The sequence below is a fragment of the Dryas octopetala genome, chromosome 9 (assembly GCF_963921425.1).
Source record: "Dryas octopetala chromosome 9, drDryOcto1.1, whole genome shotgun sequence".
Lineage (NCBI taxonomy): Eukaryota > Viridiplantae > Streptophyta > Magnoliopsida > Rosales > Rosaceae > Dryas > Dryas octopetala.
Window position 1 is genome coordinate 861,159 of NC_141374.1, and position 18,522 is coordinate 879,680.

Here is an 18,522-nt window from a genome sequence, read left to right on the forward strand (position 1 = left end):
TTTTCAGAAATAGGGGGGAATGTGTCGTGACTGGGGGGTTGGGAAACTTGGCTAAAATTTTTAAGTTAGAGCCCGTGTTTTTTATGTGAAATAATATAGTTATCAGATATTAACTTTACATATCAGTTTTCAAAAAAAGTTAATCAAAAGTGTAAATTTAAGATATCGAAAAAAAAATTCAGTGATATGTTAATCAATTAAGACATCGTCTAAAAAATTAACTGATATCTAAAACTTTACAATATCAGTTTTGTTAAAAACTGATATTAAACAAGTGATATCTATTAAGGTTTTTCTTGTAGTGATGACGCACACTAAAAACCCTAAAATTGCTACTAATTTTGCTTACAAATACCCAAATCAAAATGAAATTAGAAATAAACCCTATGTTTTCTCTAGAGCCTTAAAGGAAATGGTGAGGTTTTGGAATTTTGACCACCATTGAAAGGAGTAAAATTTCGGTTTCGAGGAAATTTTTGATGAAAATTTTAACGGAAATTTCAATTAAAATTTCAATTTCGACAAAATTAGACAAAAACGACGGAAATTGCTATCAAACTACGAAAATTTTGAATGAAACTTGACCATATGTTTATTTAACATATTATCTACTACATTGATAAAAAAACATTGAAGAAACCAAATTATCTAGTAAGTTTCATGTGATATAAAATGTTAAATAAAATTAGGATAATGAATAAATGAAATTAGTATATTCTTTATACTCTATAATTTATACACTAAATCCTAATACTAAACCCTATATACTCTATAATTTATACTTTATATTATTTAAGATATGGTATAAGATATTAGGATTTAGGCCCTTTAGGGTATTTTTAAGTTTTTTTTTATATAGAAATGTATTAGAATTTAGGATTTAAAAACAACTAAACAAAACCCCAAACGAAACCTCAAACCCTTTTTTTTCTTTCCAATTGGGCAAAGGCCCCAAACCCCAATCAACCCTAACCCTTTTTTTTTTTTTTTTTCTTTCTTTCTTTTTCCTCCCCTTTTCCTCCCGTGACTCTTTCTTCCTCTTCCCTCTCATTTCTCTCTCCCAGGCTCCCAGCCCACTGCGCAGCATCTCTTCTCTCTCTTCCCTCTCCCTCCCCCATCTCTTCTTCCTTCCTTCTTCCTGATCTCCCTCTCTTTTCTCCTCTCCCTCCCAGATCTCCTCTCTCTTCTCTGAAAATGGAAATAGGTTGTAAGACAGAGCCAAATTTCTTGAAATTTCGCCAAATTTTACAAAAACGTGAGTGGTGTTAGAAATTTTGGGCAAAATTTCACCGAAATTTTTACGAAAAATAAGGGATATGTGATAAAATTTTAAAATCCCAAAACAACGAAAATTTCATTCCTTGCCATTGACTACAAATTTGATAATTTAAAAGTGGATGGACAATAATACCCTGAAAAAGTGATTAATTGTGTGCCACGCATGTGCTCACTTTTGGATGAAATGTCTAACATAGTCGACGAATGCGGTAGATTGATGTCAAAACTAAAGTTTAAGGGACAATTTAACACAAATCATATATATAGTTCATAATGTTTTATTATTACTCTCTTCTTTATGTTTATAATACCCATGGTTTTTACTTTGTTTATTATTATTTGTTAAAGATTAAAAAGATAACAATCGTATATTATGTATGGCGTCACTGTTGATAGGGTAGGCTAGAGCGCAGACTAGGAGGGTAGGGTTCTGAAAAACCTGACAGTATTTGGCAAGATATATGCTCACACACGCACGCATAAATCTCTGCAATCAGCTTTTGCATTTACTTCACAGTCTACACCACACCCCGCGTAGCTAATAGCCATCCCCACCTCACAACAATTTCCATCTTGTTTTTTTTTTTTTTTTAATAAATTAATTAATTAAAAATTTGGCCTCTCAGTTTCAAAGTTTGAGGTGAGCTGGTTGGCTTCTCCTGCTGCTTCCAATTAATGAATGGGCCCTACACAGCGACAAGCTCCTCATTCATGCATTTGCTACCTTAATAAGTTAATATATTGCTCTTTTTTTTTTTGGGCCAATACTATATTGCTTTAATTAAGAGCATTTTCTTCTTCTTCTTCGGTTTCAGTGCTGCATTCTCTCCTCGATCCTCCTATATATTACACATTTACACATTACAACCACCGCTTTGGCTTGAATAGCTAGCTACCTTACTTTGTCCAAAAACTGTGTCTTGATCAACCGTTGGATCGATGATGTTGGGAATGGAAGAAGTTTTGTGTGAACTGAATGGCGAAGACATAAACTCACAGGGATTGCCACCAGGGTTTAGGTTCCACCCAACTGATCAGGAGCTCCTCACCGTCTATCTTTCTTCTAAGCTCTGCAATAATAATGCTCTACATGCCGTCCACATCGCAGAGGTTGACCTTAACAGATGTGAGCCTTGGGACCTCCCAGGTATACATTTATTCATTATCACAATACAATTTGCATGCATATATATTGAATATGTGTTCTACTTATATTTATTGATTCCATTTTCTTAATTTTTAGTTGAAATTTTTTTTAATTAATTTATTTTTGTTTTTGGGCTAATTAATTAAGTTGATTTTCAATTTTTATGGATTTCAAAGGTCCCCTCTCTGCTGCTAGTGAATCTCAAGTCCCACAAATTAAGACACAACTCAAATAGCTAGCTAGTGTTACTTTATATATATATATATATATATATAGCTTTACCAAGTTCTTATAATTAACTTTTTATATTGAGCAGGAACAAGTAAATAAACATATTTAACAAATGAACAATCATTAATTCTCACATATGTCTGACGAAGAGTCATTGCAAATATTTTTTCTCACATATAATATGTAATATATTGTTCTATATATAAGTGCCTTTGTCGTTGTCTACATGCAGATTTGGAGTTGAGCATACCTTTTTCAAAGCTGGGTAGTTTTAATTAATTAATTATCTGAGGGTATATTTTATATTTGATATAATTAAAATTTGGGTAGAAAAAATCTATGTGTGGATCTCATGGCAGACTATTTAACAAATTAATTTGAATCATTTAATAGCATTGATGGGTGGGTGATGTAATGAATGGTGAGGATGATATTTAATATATATTGCAGATGTGGCAAAGATGGGGGAGAGAGAGTGGTACTTCTTCAGCCTGAGGGACAGGAAGTACCCAACGGGGTTAAGAACAAACCGAGCCACCGGCGCCGGCTACTGGAAAGCCACCGGAAAAGACAAGGAGGTTTACTCCTCCGACCACTCTTCTCGTTTGATTGGCATGAAGAAGACCCTCGTTTTCTACAAAGGCAGAGCTCCTCGCGGCCACAAGACCAAGTGGGTCATGCACGAGTACCGCCTCCACCCAACTCACTTCTCATCCTACCGCCACACCTCTCCTAAGGTACGTGTGGATAGTGGACCCCACATTCAACCCCTCCCTTCGCACGTGCACACACATATATACCGTGTGAATCAAGTTAGCTATCTTCAACCTGCTGCCGCCTGCAACTACATGCATTAATAATATTTCACCCTCTCTTTTGTCGCTTTCTGGGGTTGACTTGTCATTGTGTTCAGCTCCTTCCATTTTCACCATGTACACGGTTTTCACTTTGATTATTAACCTTCCAAGTTACCTGCATGTTTTCAATTGATGTGATCATGATCTGATTGGTTTAACCAACTGCTCATGTACGTTTTACTTATACATATCCTAATTAATTTACTTTTATGTTATGATGGATGGATGTGCATGCAGGAGGAATGGGTGATATGCAGAATACATCACAAAACTGGGGACAAGAAAAGCCAACCATGCCTACTTGATCATCAAGGACCACCAACTAATTTCTTGCCTGCATTGCTAGAATACTGTCATGACCAATCTCAGAACCCAATGCCTACTATGCATATGCAGCAGAAAGACAACACTAATTTTCTGATTCATGACCACCAACAGAATGACCTCAAGAGTCTCATCCTAAACACCCAATCCCAATCCCACCCTCCTTTTCACCCAATAAATAATGGGTTCCAAATCCAACCCTCTTTTTCACCCACCCCTCCTATCAACACCACAACATTAACAAATTATAAAAACAACCCATCATCACCATTGCAATCCATGCTCTTCAAGTCTCTCTTCTCACATGAACAACAGCCCAAACTGCAGAAACAGTGCAAGACAGAGGATAACTTCTCATCCCATTTGGAAATGCCTGCTGCTAATATCAATTATGCTAATAACTTCAACTACTTGATGATGAATGAAAAGGACCACCCAAACCCGCCTTATCATCAAAATCCATGGCTCTTTGATAATTTGGAATATACTACAAGTAGTGTGTTTGGGTTTTCATCAGCTGCTGGTGCTGCAGAAGCTACTACTGTTGATCATCCTGTGACGTCTCATTCGAACAGGGCCGGCTTAATTTGAGACCATCATCTTAGACACTGTTCCCCACAATCCCATCAAATTACTTCCTGCAGAATCTTGGCCTATGCCTTTGGATCTTGCTGCTGCTTGACATCTTCCATCCATCAACATCTACTTCTTAACTTTATGTATACGTTTTCCGTATAATATATAGTTCTACCTGTACGTATACGTACTGTAACTGTAGCTAGCTATAGTGCTGCTAAATCTACTTATATTTGTATTATTGCACCGTTTTTCTCTTTTTTTTTTTTTTTTAAGTGTTTGACATTTCCTGCACCGAAAAGTTAAAGGAGCAGCTTAATTAGCGCGAGGTGGCAGGGCAGGTCACGTTGTGTTTGATGTTTGATATGACGCCATGATTAATGTTGATATATTTGACGTCACCTTTACTTATTTATGATTGGGAATTTGGGATTGGGTCCCTTTGCATGCATGCAGCCTCAGACCTCAGTAGAGTATAGGCCACTGATCACTCACTGGCCACTAGGTAGGTTCTGTTAAGGGAGACAAGTCTCTCTATGCTATGCATGCATAAATGAATGAATAGATAGATAGCATGCATCATTCATATGTCATAGACTCGTAAATATCCATATTCATAAGTTTGTAGATGCCTCATACATGCATGCATGACACATGACACATGACACATGTGATAGTTGGATATATGGTACATGACAAATGGGTATGTAAAAGGCATGCTGCATGCATACATATATGGATATGGATAGAAGCATGCATATGGATCACCGATAGCACTGACATAGAGGCAACTACCAACGCAGCTAATAATTCCAGCACGAGAGCAGATTTGGTATACCAGGCTGGTACGAGGCTTTAATCAAGGTCATTGATCTTGGAGGGGAGAGAGAGAGAGTAGGTAGCACCATTACTTGCTTTGTACGGTCTCTGCGCTTGCCTCTTTTTGGTTCCATAAATATTTATATATTTTCCGAAACAAAAATAATTTGCAGAGTAATGATAATTATGATTTTTTTAACAATTTAATCATCTGAATTTTAATTCATTTTTCACTTCACTACTTAATAAATTTTTTGAATCAATGTGACACTTTTAATTTTTCTAAAATTAAATGTCAGACCTCCGTTACATTCTGTCATATTTTTCGTTAAAAATTAGGATATTTTCATTTTTCTATTTTGGCTGGAGTTTACTGATCAGAATATTTGGGCTAATACTTGATGATTTCTTATTACCACAAAATAAAGTATATATACATGGTCCTATAGCTTAATTACAGGAGGAAAATAATGAAAAATAATTAACATCATTACACCCAAATATTCTATATTAACTACCCATATATTCCCTATTAATTGTTCCGTTGACTCACATCAACACTCCCCCTCAAGTTGGTGTATATATATCACACATACCCAACTTGTCTAGTGAGTCCATAAAAATCCTGTTTGCCACGGCCTTGGTCAATACATCTGCAAGCTGATCCTCAGACCGCACAAATGGAAAATTAATGATTTTAGCTTCAAGCTTCTCTTTAATGAAGTGTCTGTCAATCTCAATATGCTTCGTCCTATCATGCTGAACTGGATTATGTGCTATCTCAATAGCAGATTTTTTATTACAATATAAGTCCACTGGTTTAGTAAGTCTGCAACCCAAATCAGTCAACAGATTTCTCAACCATAAGAGTTCAACTACTCCAAGAGCCATACCTCTGTACTCAGCTTCTGCACTTGATCTAGATACAACTGATTGTTTCTTACTTCTCCAAGTCACTAGATTTCCTGCTACAAAGGTAAAATAGTCTGAAGTAGACCTTCTATCATCAGCTGAGCCTCCCCAATCTACATCAGAAAAACCTTCCACATTCAAATGACCATGATTAGCAAATAACAATCCTTTACCTGGAGCAGATTTTAAGTACTGTAAAATCCGTTCCACGGCATCCATATGAGGTTTACATGGGGCATGCATGAACTGACTTACTACACTAACAGCATAAGCAATGTCAGGTCTAGTATGAGATAAATATATTAACCTTCCAACTAGCCTCTGATATCTCCCCTTGTCTGCAGGTGAAGCCCCCAAACACTCAAAAAGTTTGTGATTCTGTTCCATAGGAGTCACTGCTAGTTTACATCCAAGCATACCAGTTTCGGCCAATAAATCTAGAACATATTTCCTTTGAGACAAAAAAATGCCATGTTTAGATCGAGCAACTTCAATCCCAAGAAAAAATTTCAAATCCCCCAGTTGCTTCATTTCAAATTCTCTGGACAAGTACTTCTGTAAGTCAGAGATTTCTTCCTGATCGTCCCCAGTCAGAACCATATCATCAACATAAATGATAAGGCAAGTAATTTTTCCCTTCCTTCGTTTTAAGAACAAAGTATGATCAGAATTACTTTGTCGATATCCATAACTCTTCATTGCACGAGTAAATCTCCCAAACCATGCCCTTGGGGATTGTTTAAGACCATACAAAGACTTTTTCAATCTACATACCAGCCCTATATTATCAAACTCTGGTACACCTGGAGGCGAATCCATATATACTTCTTCAGTCAGCTCACCATGCAAAAATGCATTCTTGACATCGAACTGAAGAAGTGGCCAATTCCTGTTTGCGGCTAACGACAATAGAACTCATACTGTGTTCAATTTTGCAACAGGAGAAAAAGTCTCCAGGTAATCTATACCGTATGACTGGGTGTATCCTTTTGCCACCAGACGAGCTTTATATCTTTCAACTGATCTTTCAGCTTTATGTTTGACAGCAAACACCCATCTGCATCCAACTGTTTTCTTCCCTTTAGGTAGAGAGACTAATTCCCAAGTTGAATTTTTCTGTAGTGCCTCCATCTCTTCTGCCATAGCCTTAGTCCACCTAGAATCTGCAAGAGCATCCTGCAATCTACTAGGGATAGAAACAGAAGATAATTGCAAGACATAGGATTCATATGACTCTAACAACTTAACAGAAGACACATGATTTCCAATTGGGTACCTAACTTTAGCATTGGGGTCTGGCTCATATTTGACTGGTGGTTGTCCTCAGTTAGACCGAGGAGGAAGAGTAAATTTATGAGCAATAGTATCAACAGTAGGATTGGAAACAAGAGTATTGTTGATTACCTCATGAGTTTGATCCAATGGAGTAGGAGAGGTAACCGTACTATCATGGAGTGGTGATTCTTCAACAATGGAAGTCTCATATTCCACAATTTTAGTAGTCTCATCAGTCTCATGTTCCACAACCTCAGTCGTCTCATTTTCCACATTCTTATCAGTCTCATTTTCCACATTCTTTTCAGTTTCATCTTCCACTCCTCTATACCTAAACTGATCAAAGAACAACATATCCTCTCGACTCTGCACTTCACTAGAACTCTCCCCCTGAAGTGTAGAGTCCACTGTACTCGAGGAGTAAAAAAGCTGATGTTCGTGGAAGGTAACATCCAAAGAAACATAGAAACGTTGAGAAGGGGGATGGTAGCACCGAAACCCCTTTTGAGATGGACCATAGCCGACAAAAATACACTCTAAGGCCCGAGGTTCAAGCTTAGATCGTTGATGAGAATGCAAATGTACAAAAGCAACACAACCAAAGACCCGTGGTTCTAAATGAAGAATACCTGGTAAGGAAACAAAATCGGATAGAGCATCTAATGGCCGACGAAAGTTCAGGATGGTGTTCGATTGATCAGACACACAGTGGAACTCAAAGCATCACCCTATAAGAAAGAGGGCACATGACCACCCAAAAGAAGGGACCGAGTGACCTTTAATAAATGTCGATTTTTCCTTTCAGCAACTCCATTCTGTTGCGGAGAATGAGGACAAGAAGTCTGGTGAAGAATCCCAGCAGAAAGTAAATACTGACTTAATTCAGTATTGATAAATTCTCCACCATTATCAGGGCGAAGAACCTTAATAGGGAATGCAAACTGAGTGAGTACCATTTTATGAAAGAGTTGAAAAACAGTACACACATCACTTTTATTTTTCAGAAGATAAATCCAAGTCATTCGTGTGCAATCATCAATAAATGTCACAAACCATTTCATCCCTTTATGGGTAACAGATGGGGCAGGACCCCAAACATCTGAGTGTATCAATGCAAAAGGAATATCAATACGGTGATCATTAGAAGGAAACACAGTACGATGGCTTTTTGCCAAAACACAGACATCACAACTGAAGTCAAAAATATTTAAATCAATAAATAACGAGGGAAATAATCTTCTAAGGTAACCAAATAAAGGATGACCAAGTCTACGATGCCACAACCAGATCTGTTTCTTATTCTGTAAAGAAGTAGCTCGAACCACACTCACAACACCACGACCATTTGATGGAGAAACACCACTGTCTAGATAGTATAGTCCACCTCTCTTCTTACCACTGCCAATTTTCTCCTTGGTATGGATGTCCTGAAAAATACAATGAGTAGGAAAGAATGTGGCCACACAATTATGAGTTTGAGTTAGTGTACTAACAGAAATAAGGTTGCAGTTGAGGGAAGGAACAAACAAAACATCACGTAACAACAACCTAGAAGACAAAGACACAGTGCCGCCCCCGACAACCGGGGATGACACACCATTGGCATTGATAATAAATGGTTTAGGAAAAACTGATGATAGATGACTCAACACATAATAATCAGAGGTCATATGATCCGTAGCATCTGTATCAATTATCCATGTACCATCACCAGAACAAGCAGAAGTACTCAAAACAGAGTTAGAGGTACCTGACTTGGCAACAAAGCTGGATGCACTAACGGAATTCACCCTGGAACTGGTGTCATCACTCTTGGAAGTAGAGGGAGAGGCTTTCACACCCTTCGGATGCCACTCAGGATAGCCATGTAGTTTAAAACATTTCTCAACCACATGAGTTGTACCACCACAGTGAGTACACTTCCTGTCAGTTTTCTTAGCATATTTATGTGAGATTTTGCGGGCTGCCATAACGACTGCCCCATCAGCACCCCCCATCATAGCTTCTTGCCGATTAGCCTCGGAGCACACAATTGCATACGCCGCCTGTAATTTAGGTAGAGGAGACATGGCAAGAATGCGGCCTCTAACTCCATCTAGATGAGAATCCAGACCAGCTAGAAACATGTATAATCTCTGAGAGTTAATCATAGTGGTGTATTTCTCAACATCACTAGCATAATCCATAATGCACGGTTCAATTGCATCAATATCCTGCCAAAGTTTTTGCAGTTTGCCAAAATAGGAAATAATAGACCCACCATTTTGACGTACAGAGATTACCTCACAATGGAGTTGATATGCCTTGGAGGCATCTTGGCTCACTGTATAAGTTTGTTTGGCTGCGTCCCAGATGTCCTTCGCTGTCGGTAATCGAATAAAGAGTGATCGGACTTCTTTCGTCATAGCATCAAGAAGCCAAGACTTGACCATGCAATTCTCATCCTCCCATGCTTCAAATTCATCTGAACTCACATCTTCTGGAGCTGCTCTTGTTCCTGTGATAAAACCCCAACGTTTTCGACCTCTAATTTTATTCTATACTATGAGAGCCCAATCAATATAGTTTGAGCCATCAAGTTTCTCGGGTGAGATTAGTGATGACACATCCTGGGAACTCAGCGGAGGGAGCGCAGACAGTAGTGGTTTTGAGTTAACCATATTCTTGTTTTTGTTCGAGCCTCCAGGACTAGAAGGAGGTGTCTGAGACATATTATTGACAAATCAGTGAGCAACCAAGCAGTCGGAGTCATGGGTACAGTAACAAACAGAGTAGACTGAGTTGCAGCGAGTTATCAATTGTCACTGCAATCAGAGGCGACAAGGCAGCGAGCACAAACCAGCAAGCTAACAACGTCACAGCGGCGCGCATAGACAGCAAGCGGCGTGGTTGGCGGTCACAGCGAGCGGCGTCGTCACAGTGAGCGGCGTCACGGCGACTGGTCTGCGCGCACAGGAAGAGGGGTCGGCGCACAGGCGAACGAGCGGCGTTGCTTCACTGGAGGAATCGGCGTCGTCACAGGCGAACGAGCGGCGTTGCTTCACTGGAGGAATCGGCGTCGTCGCTAGAAGGGATTGGTGCACAGGCAGGCGGTCGGGCGGTGTCGCGTCACTGGAAGGAGTCGGCGTCACTGGAGGTGATCATCGTCATGGTGACTGGTCGTCGGCGCACATGCAGGCACGGGCAGAGGTGAGTTTCCGGTGAAGAGCGATAGACGATGGGTCTCGTCTCTGATGCTTCCCTGTTTGAACAGATCCACAAACAGTACACTCACCAATATTCTGAAAAAAAACTTAATCTAGGATTAAGAGAGATAATGATCAAAATTACAACCCTAAACATCCAAAAACAACCATGACCTAATCCCTAATACCTAAGAGAAAGAAGAGGTGAAAAGGGTCGGCTCTGATACCATGATCAGAATGTTTGGGCTAATACTTGATGATTTCTTATTACCAAAAAATAAAGTATATATACATGGTCCTATAGCTTAATTACAGGAGGAAAATAATGGAAAATAATTAACATAATTACACCCAAATATTCTCTATTAACTACCCATATATTCCCTATTAATTGTTCTGTTGACTCACATCAACATTTACTGTTCATCATCTCAAACCTCAAGTCCTCTGTTTTTCAATTTTTATTGCAAATTCACCTCTACTTTTGACTCATCAAATCTACACCAAAATCAACAATCTTATACTCGTTTTGAAGAAATGAATCTCCTCTTTACATCTATATAAAAATAATTCAAAATGAAACTATGAAACTTGAGATAATTGATCATAAAATAGACTACCCGAAACTGCCAAATTTTTCAAAAATTTGCAAATTTTCTAAATTTCACCCAACTTCAATTTCCTTCGAATTCAACACCCCAAATCAGTTTCTTAGGTTACTAGAAACATGTTTATAGCTTCCAAACAAATCACTCAACTTCAAACCAACCTACAAATCAAAATATCCATTAAGAATATAAACCCCAAAACTGAAAATTACTCAGTACACCCCAACCCGAAAATCTCTTCTTTTTTTCCCTTCAATTCCTATGTTTATTTGATCCTATAAGCTTTTCTAATCTCTTCCTTTTTCCTTCCCTTCACTCTCTGTTCTTCTCCTCTTCTCTCTCTCTCTCTCTCTCTCTCTCTCTCTCTCTCTCTCTCTCTCTCTCTCTCGGTTTTCCTTTCTTTCTCCTCTGTTCTTGTTTCTGTTTGGTCTAAAAATCCAGCTGCTCCCTTCTTTTTAATTAATCTAACCTTATAAGTTATAACACACACACCTACCGCCACACCTAAATATATTTTTATATATAATATAAATATAAATACATACAAAAATGTAAATATAATTATAAATAAACATATAAGCAAGGAATTAAATTTCGAAAATTTCAATTTTTTGGGGTTTTGAAATTTTAACACCAAATCAACAAAATTTCGTCAAGATTTCGATGATTTCGCTGAAATTTTCATATTTTCACAAAAATTCTCGAAACTTAGGCAAAAATTTCAGCTTGGTGGGATTTCTGGGTTTTGGGGAGGCTGGGTTTTGGGATATTAAGGGAGAAAGAGAGGGACTGGGTTTTGGGAGTAGCTAAAACCGTGGAAGGATAAAGAGATGAGGGGCTGGGTTTTTGGTGGGTTTCGGCCGCAAGGGCAGTGGCAAGGGGCGGTGGCAGGGGGCAAGATGAGGGAGAAAGAGAGAAGGGTGGATTAGTGGTCGGCACCGGTGAGCTGGGCTAGGGATGAAGATGCCGAGAGAGAGAGAGAGAGAGAGAGAGAGAGAGAGAGAGAGAGAGAGAGAGAAGCACAACACGAGGGGATGAGTGAGAAATGAGAGAAAGGAGAAGGAAAAAGAAAAGAAAGAGAAAGTAGAAGAAGAAAAAGGAAAGAAGAGAGAAGAGAGAGAATGTCAGGGTTGCGTGAATGAGCGGAGAGAAAAATGAAGATAAAAATCTGATTTTGGGTTTTTTAAACTCATGTTTGCATATTTACAAAAATACCCCTCGCTTCAAATGCTCATATCTCTCAAACCGTAGCTCCAATCGATGCACAGTTTGCGCCCACGTGTTCGTGTGTTCGAGACCTTTTCAACAAGTCACAAATCAAAGTCAAAAGTCCAATATTTCAAAAAGTCAAAGAATAGGTCAAACTAATTTAAAACAAAAATTATAAAATTAACCCAAAATATTTTAGTTCTTAAATAAATTTTCAAAATATTTAAAATACTTTTCAAAATAAAACTTTTGAAAAAATACAGGGTCTCACCATCTACCCCCCTTAAAAGAATTTTGTGCTCGAAATTTCCAAGGAAAGTAATAATGGAACAACTTAAAATTAACAAGCGCAAACAACAACAATATAAAGCTCTGTAAAGTTCTTTTCATTTATGAAAAACTGGAAAATAATTTACACAAGCTCTAAGTGTTTGTTCAATCAAATTTATGTAATTATTAATTAGTAAACTATTTTTTTCACAGTATTTGTCTCCAGCGCGCATTATATTCATCTTATATCACATGAAACCTACTATATAATTTAGTTTTTTCAATGTTTTTTTATCAATGTAGTAGATAATATATTAAATAAACATATGGTAAAGTTTCATTTAAAATTTTCATATGTTGATAGCAATTTCCGTCGTTTCTGTCTAATTTTTGTCGAAATTTAAAATTCATCAAAATTTTCATCGAAATTTCCATCGAAATTTCTATAAAATCTGAAATTTTACTCCTTGCCTATAAGTTGGTTTAAATATTTAGGTTATTATAAGGTCAAATTAGAAATGTATGGGTGTACGTGGAGAGAATATTTTAGGGTATGAATGGAGGAACTTCTAAACAAATCTCATGGTGGACTCTTTCTCCATCTTCTCTCCATCTCCAACAAATCAAAGAAGCTCAAACATTGGCTTAATCAGGTTTGCGGAAAATGGATTCCCGTAGCATGCTCAAACATGCACATGAATGATTAATGTCTCTCTCTTTCACTCTCCCTCCCTCCATCTCTCTCTCTCTCTCTCTCTCTCTCTCTCTCTCTCTCTCTCTCTTTCTTTTCAATTAAACATGGTGGTGGTAATAAATGGGTCGGTGAGGGTTTTAGTGTCAAATCTAGGGCCTTTTGCCCACCATCTTATGTTTGGAGTTTGGATTCTCTTTTCTTGGTTTGTTGTCAAATATGGATGAACATTCACTTGATTTACATAAGGTATTTTAAAACTTTTAATCATTATAGTAATTAGATGATAATTATGTTTGAAAAAACTTGTGCAGAGTTTGGGTATTGCGATTTTGCTCATTAGTTAAGGTTTTATCGACTATACTTTACAGGTTAGCTTCTTCTCAATTGGATTTGTTTTTTTTTCAATTTCTTCACAATTATATGAGGCTTAAATACTTCTTTTTGTTTCTTATTCTGTGTTTGGTATAAGAAACCATGCATTAGCCTAAGAGAAAAATGCACCGTTGGTCCACTTACTTTCACATTTTTCCCAAATTGATCCACGATTTTTTTTTGTTGTACCATTTATATCCACTTACTTTTCGATGTTTACCTACTTGGTCCATTCCGTCAATTTTTATAATTTTTTCGTCAAATTGGAGGGCATAATAGACTTTACATTCATTTTTCTTCTTCCTTCTTTCTTCTTCTGCAACACACCCCTAACCACCTTCCACTCCCTAATCCGTGCCCAGCCCACCCCCACCACCTTCCCATCCCCAACCCATGCCTAGCCCACCCCCATTGTAATAACCTAGTTTTTATTAAATAAAACTTATGTTTAATTAGTTTTTATTAAATAAATTTATAATTTTATTTACACTTACCTTTATATATATATATATATCTTGTGAGTGGCTGGGCTTTAGTGAGTGAGTGGTGAGTGTGTGTGTGTGTGTGTGTGTGTGTGTGTGTGTGTGTGTTTAGTGTTATAAGGTTGGAGCTGTTTGAAACCAAAGTTAGAAGAACAAACCAAGAAACCCAGCAGAACTCGACACGTAGAGAAAGAAAAAGAAGAGAAGAGGAAGAAGAAAGGAAGAGAAAGAAAAGGAGAGAAACTGAGAGAGAGAAAGAGAGAAGAAAAAAGAGATAGAGAGAGAATAACACAAAGAAGGAGAAAAGAGAAAGAAAGGAAGAAGGTAAGCTTTAATACTTAAACTCTCTGTTTTTCTTAGATTTTGATTCTGTTGATCATTTCTGGTTTTGGGTGAGGTTTATATAATGATTAGAGAGGTAATAGGATCACAAACACCATAGGATTTGGAGGGAATAAGGTTGAGGATTCGAGTGGGGTGTAGAGATCAATTTTCAATTTTGGAGTTTATGTTCTTTAATGGGGTTTTGAATTTTGGGTCAGTTTGAGATTTGGTGTTGGATTTAGAAACTTTAAACTTGTTTTTAGAAGCTTAAGAAACTGATTTGGGGTGTTAGAATCAAAGGGAATTAAAGTGGGTTGAAGTTTGGAAAATCTGGAAATTTTCTAGGGAAGTTCACAGTTTTCAGGTACCCTAGTTTGAGGTTGATTATTTGGCATTTTACCCGTCCATTTTGAGTGGTCTTTGTATGGTTAGAAAAAGGAGGTGCATAGCTTTAAAACGAGAATAATTGTACAAGATTTGGTTGAGATTTGATAGGTTAAACATCGAGCCAAAGTTGAGAAAAAATTTTTGGAAAACAGGGGAAATTGAGGAAGAAGATGAATCGTGCTTTGCCCTGTTGCTTCTCTTTTTTCCTGTGCTGTGAAATGACGTTGGAGAGAGGCTTGGGAGGGGGAAGAGAGAGAGAAGAGGTCAGGGAGGCGGTGGGGTGACCGAAGAGAGGGAAGAGAGAGAGAGGAGAGGGGCTAGGTTGGGAGAGGGCGGTCGGAGAAAGGCTGGGTTGGGTGGACGGAAGGGGTGGGACGAGGGCTGGGTTGGGAGGGGGTGGTCGGAGAAAGGCTGGGTTGGGTGGACGAAAGGAGTAGGACGAGGGCTGGGTTGGGGGAGGGGGTAATTTTTAAATTAATTTTTTCTTTTTTAGTTTTAATATTTTTTAAATTAGAAATAGAATTAAAAATCTATTTAATATGAAAAGACAATTTCACCCTTCATTTTAACAAAATTTATAGCATAATTGATGGAATAGACCAAGTAGGTAAACGTCGAAAAGAAAATAGATATAAATGGTACAAAAAAAAAATCGTGATCCAACTTAGGAAAAACGTGACAGTAAGTGGACCAACGGTGCATTTTTCTCTTAGCCTAATGACAAAGACAAAGCTACTCTGCAACATTGCACACCAATTGCTTGACAAATTCTCCAATGGAACGAAAAAAATGTTAGACTTTAATCTGTTATGAGATGATTAAGCAAAACTCTTTAGCTATTTAGTTGCTATTAATATATGTATATATATATAGGAAAAAAACTTACCTATAACAGAAATATGAGTTGACTTGGCATCCTATGAGATAAGTTTTATCTTGAAATTAAAAAAAGTTTTATGTGATGAAGTATAAGAGTATATGTGTCATCATATTATTGGGTTGAGATACCAAATTAGCCATATCTCTGTTACAAGGAAATTTCTCTCTCATATATATATATATATATATATTACATTCTACTTGGTACTTCATAATATGGTCATATACTAATTAATTTAGTTACTAAGGAATAAGTATATAGGTTTTGATTTGATTATGATTGTGCTATCTTTCATAAACTGGACTGTAAGTTGCAATGAGCGCAAACAAGAGGCCATAGAAAAGGGGCTTCTTCAAATTGTCAAATGAGATTAAAAAATGCAAAAGATTTCTCTTATATTATAGATGAAATTTCTCAATTTATATAGAGAAGATCAGTGGGTGTATGTGTGACGGCCCAAACCCCCGGCTGGAAGATTTGGCATGACACAGCGCCACACTGATCATTCAGTCCTTGATGGAATTACCAAGTTCGGTAATTTGCATCTAGAATTGAACAATCAATATAAGGTTAAGTTTAAAAACAAAATATCGGGTTGGATCAGAATACACATTACATAGCGAAATAAATAAATCAAATACTTTGATTTTAAACCAACCTTCAAAATTACATAAATGAATAGTAACCTTGTACAACTGTTTTAAATATTAATAAGCTGAAGTAAATACAAATCACTCTTTACAAAATAAAAAAGAAAACCACTTCTGTATTACCAATTGTTACATCTCCTCCACGCTGCTTCATTAGTCTTACTTAACCTGCAAAACCAACCGCTGCACCGTTGAATAGTGCATTGGGTTAAAGAACAAACCCGGTAAGCTATAAAACTCGTATGGGTGAACCAGCCCACAAGCAAGCAGAAACAAACAAAATCACTTAGCAATATATATTCCCTGCAATACAAATCATGGAATCAACATCCAAGTTATCACACACATCAATAGTGACAACAACCATCATAATTCAGCATGAAATAATATCAAAGCTGATAAACAACCACATTTAAATAGTAGTAAAACATCACCATCATCATCAACAATTAACAAGTAATGGCATCTCAAGTTCATTACAAATCACGCATCCACCATACAGTTTAATGATCATGATGCCATATGAATTATTTATCATGCACACCAATGCATGCGTACCTCGCCTGCAGAAGAGGCAACACTTGTTATCGGGAAATCCCCGCCCCGATACCCATTAAACATTATTAGGGATTGGGGCGGAGAATTCTTGTTGGGGACTTGATCCCCATCCCTGTCCCGAATCCCCAAATTTTTTTTTTAATGCCAAAAATTATTTTTAAAACAACTAATGTCAACTATTATATTTAATAAATATATTTTGGGTTTAAAAATTTGTTTTCCAACTACAATTAAAATATTACCAACTAAAACAACATCTATTATATAAATATTTTTTAATAGATCGAGAAAATAGAGTTCATAAAGTTCAAAACTTCATAGCAAATCCGCAAAATATAATTCCCATTACATATAATTCCATAAAAATAATACAAATATATTCATACAAACCAAATAAAAGTCATAAAAACAACTTGAGCTTCAAAATTAACCACTGAACAATTACAAATGAACATTCATAGCTTTAACAAAGTCCAACTCCAAAACTTCAAAACACAAATAATGTGTAATTCTCGGAAGTAATGCATGACTCCTACAAAAACAAATAATATAAGAAACTAATGCATGACTCTTGACATTAAGTTTATATATATTTATATTTATTTTAAAAAAAGCTTATCGGGTTGGGGATGGGGATGGGGATGGCTTTAACATCTCCGCCCCATCCTCGATAAATAAATCCCCAAAATCCGAACCCCATTTTGTCCCCGAAATCGTCCCCTATAGGGTCGAGTCTTCGTTGGGGACCCGACCCGATGGGGATTATTGCCATCCCTAGATGGGACCGCCAAGAGTGGAGGCAACAGCCAAGGGGTGGGGTCGGGTTGGGGTTTTTTGTTTTGTTTTTTTATTTATGGATAAATTAAAATACAATAATGCTAGTTGTTCTACATTTTTTTTTCCGCATTTGTATCCCACTTGATGTGTTATTACTTTACTGGAAGAGTATTTCCTTTTTCTTTTTTAGGTTTTATTTTTTAATTTTTAGTGTCCAATGTATGAATGCCATGTAAGATGGTATGAAATTGTGGTATAAAAATGTGGTAAATGTAGTATTACTGATTAAAATATGAATAATGTTATACTTACCACATTCTTATATCACATTTTTATATCATCTCACGTGTCATTACTTTATTTGACAGAGTTTTTCTTTTCCTTTTTGGGTTTTTATTTTTAGTTTTTAGTATCCAATGTATGAATGCGATGTAAGTTGTCACATAAGGTGGTATGAAATTATGGTATAAAATGTGGTATATCTAGCATTACTATTAAAATATTACCGTAGTTTGTCCAAAAAAAAGAAAACAAACATCTTGGGGTGTCAACTCAAAAATTTTGGTGGGTTCATAAGACGACTCATCCTATTCGAGTCCAATATACTTGGTGACTAGGATACAAGTAGGGGTATTATGGGAATTTAAGAATTGAAAATGGATAGGGATATGGACCATATGGCATGGAGGGGGCTTTAAAATCTTGCC

The 18,522-nt window shown here is 37.0% G+C and overlaps 1 protein-coding gene across 1 annotated transcript; it reads left to right on the forward strand.

Annotated features, from left to right (window-relative positions):
• The first annotated feature begins 2,217 nt into the window (after nt 1–2,217).
• CUC3 (NAC (No Apical Meristem) domain transcriptional regulator superfamily protein) lies at nt 2,218–4,520 on the forward strand. The gene is made up of 3 exons (XM_086257625.1): nt 2,218–2,425; nt 3,107–3,393; nt 3,751–4,520. The coding sequence occupies exons 1-3, from the start codon at nt 2,218–2,220 to the stop codon at nt 4,426–4,428; spliced, it is 1,173 nt and encodes a 390-aa protein (XP_086113751.1). The 3' UTR covers nt 4,429–4,520.
• Nucleotides 4,521–18,522: the final 14,002 nt, after the last annotated feature.

Bases quoted from the DNA above. Each gene is read 5' to 3' on its own strand.
- CUC3 (XM_086257625.1), top strand. From the start codon at position 2,218: ATGATGTTGGGAATGGAAGAAGTTTTGTGTGAACTGAATGGCGAAGAC. The intron at 2,426-3,106 runs GTATACATTTAT...TATATATTGCAG, and splicing joins TGAGCCTTGGGACCTCCCAG to ATGTGGCAAAGATGGGGGAG. The intron at 3,394-3,750 runs GTACGTGTGGAT...ATGTGCATGCAG, and splicing joins ACCGCCACACCTCTCCTAAG to GAGGAATGGGTGATATGCAG.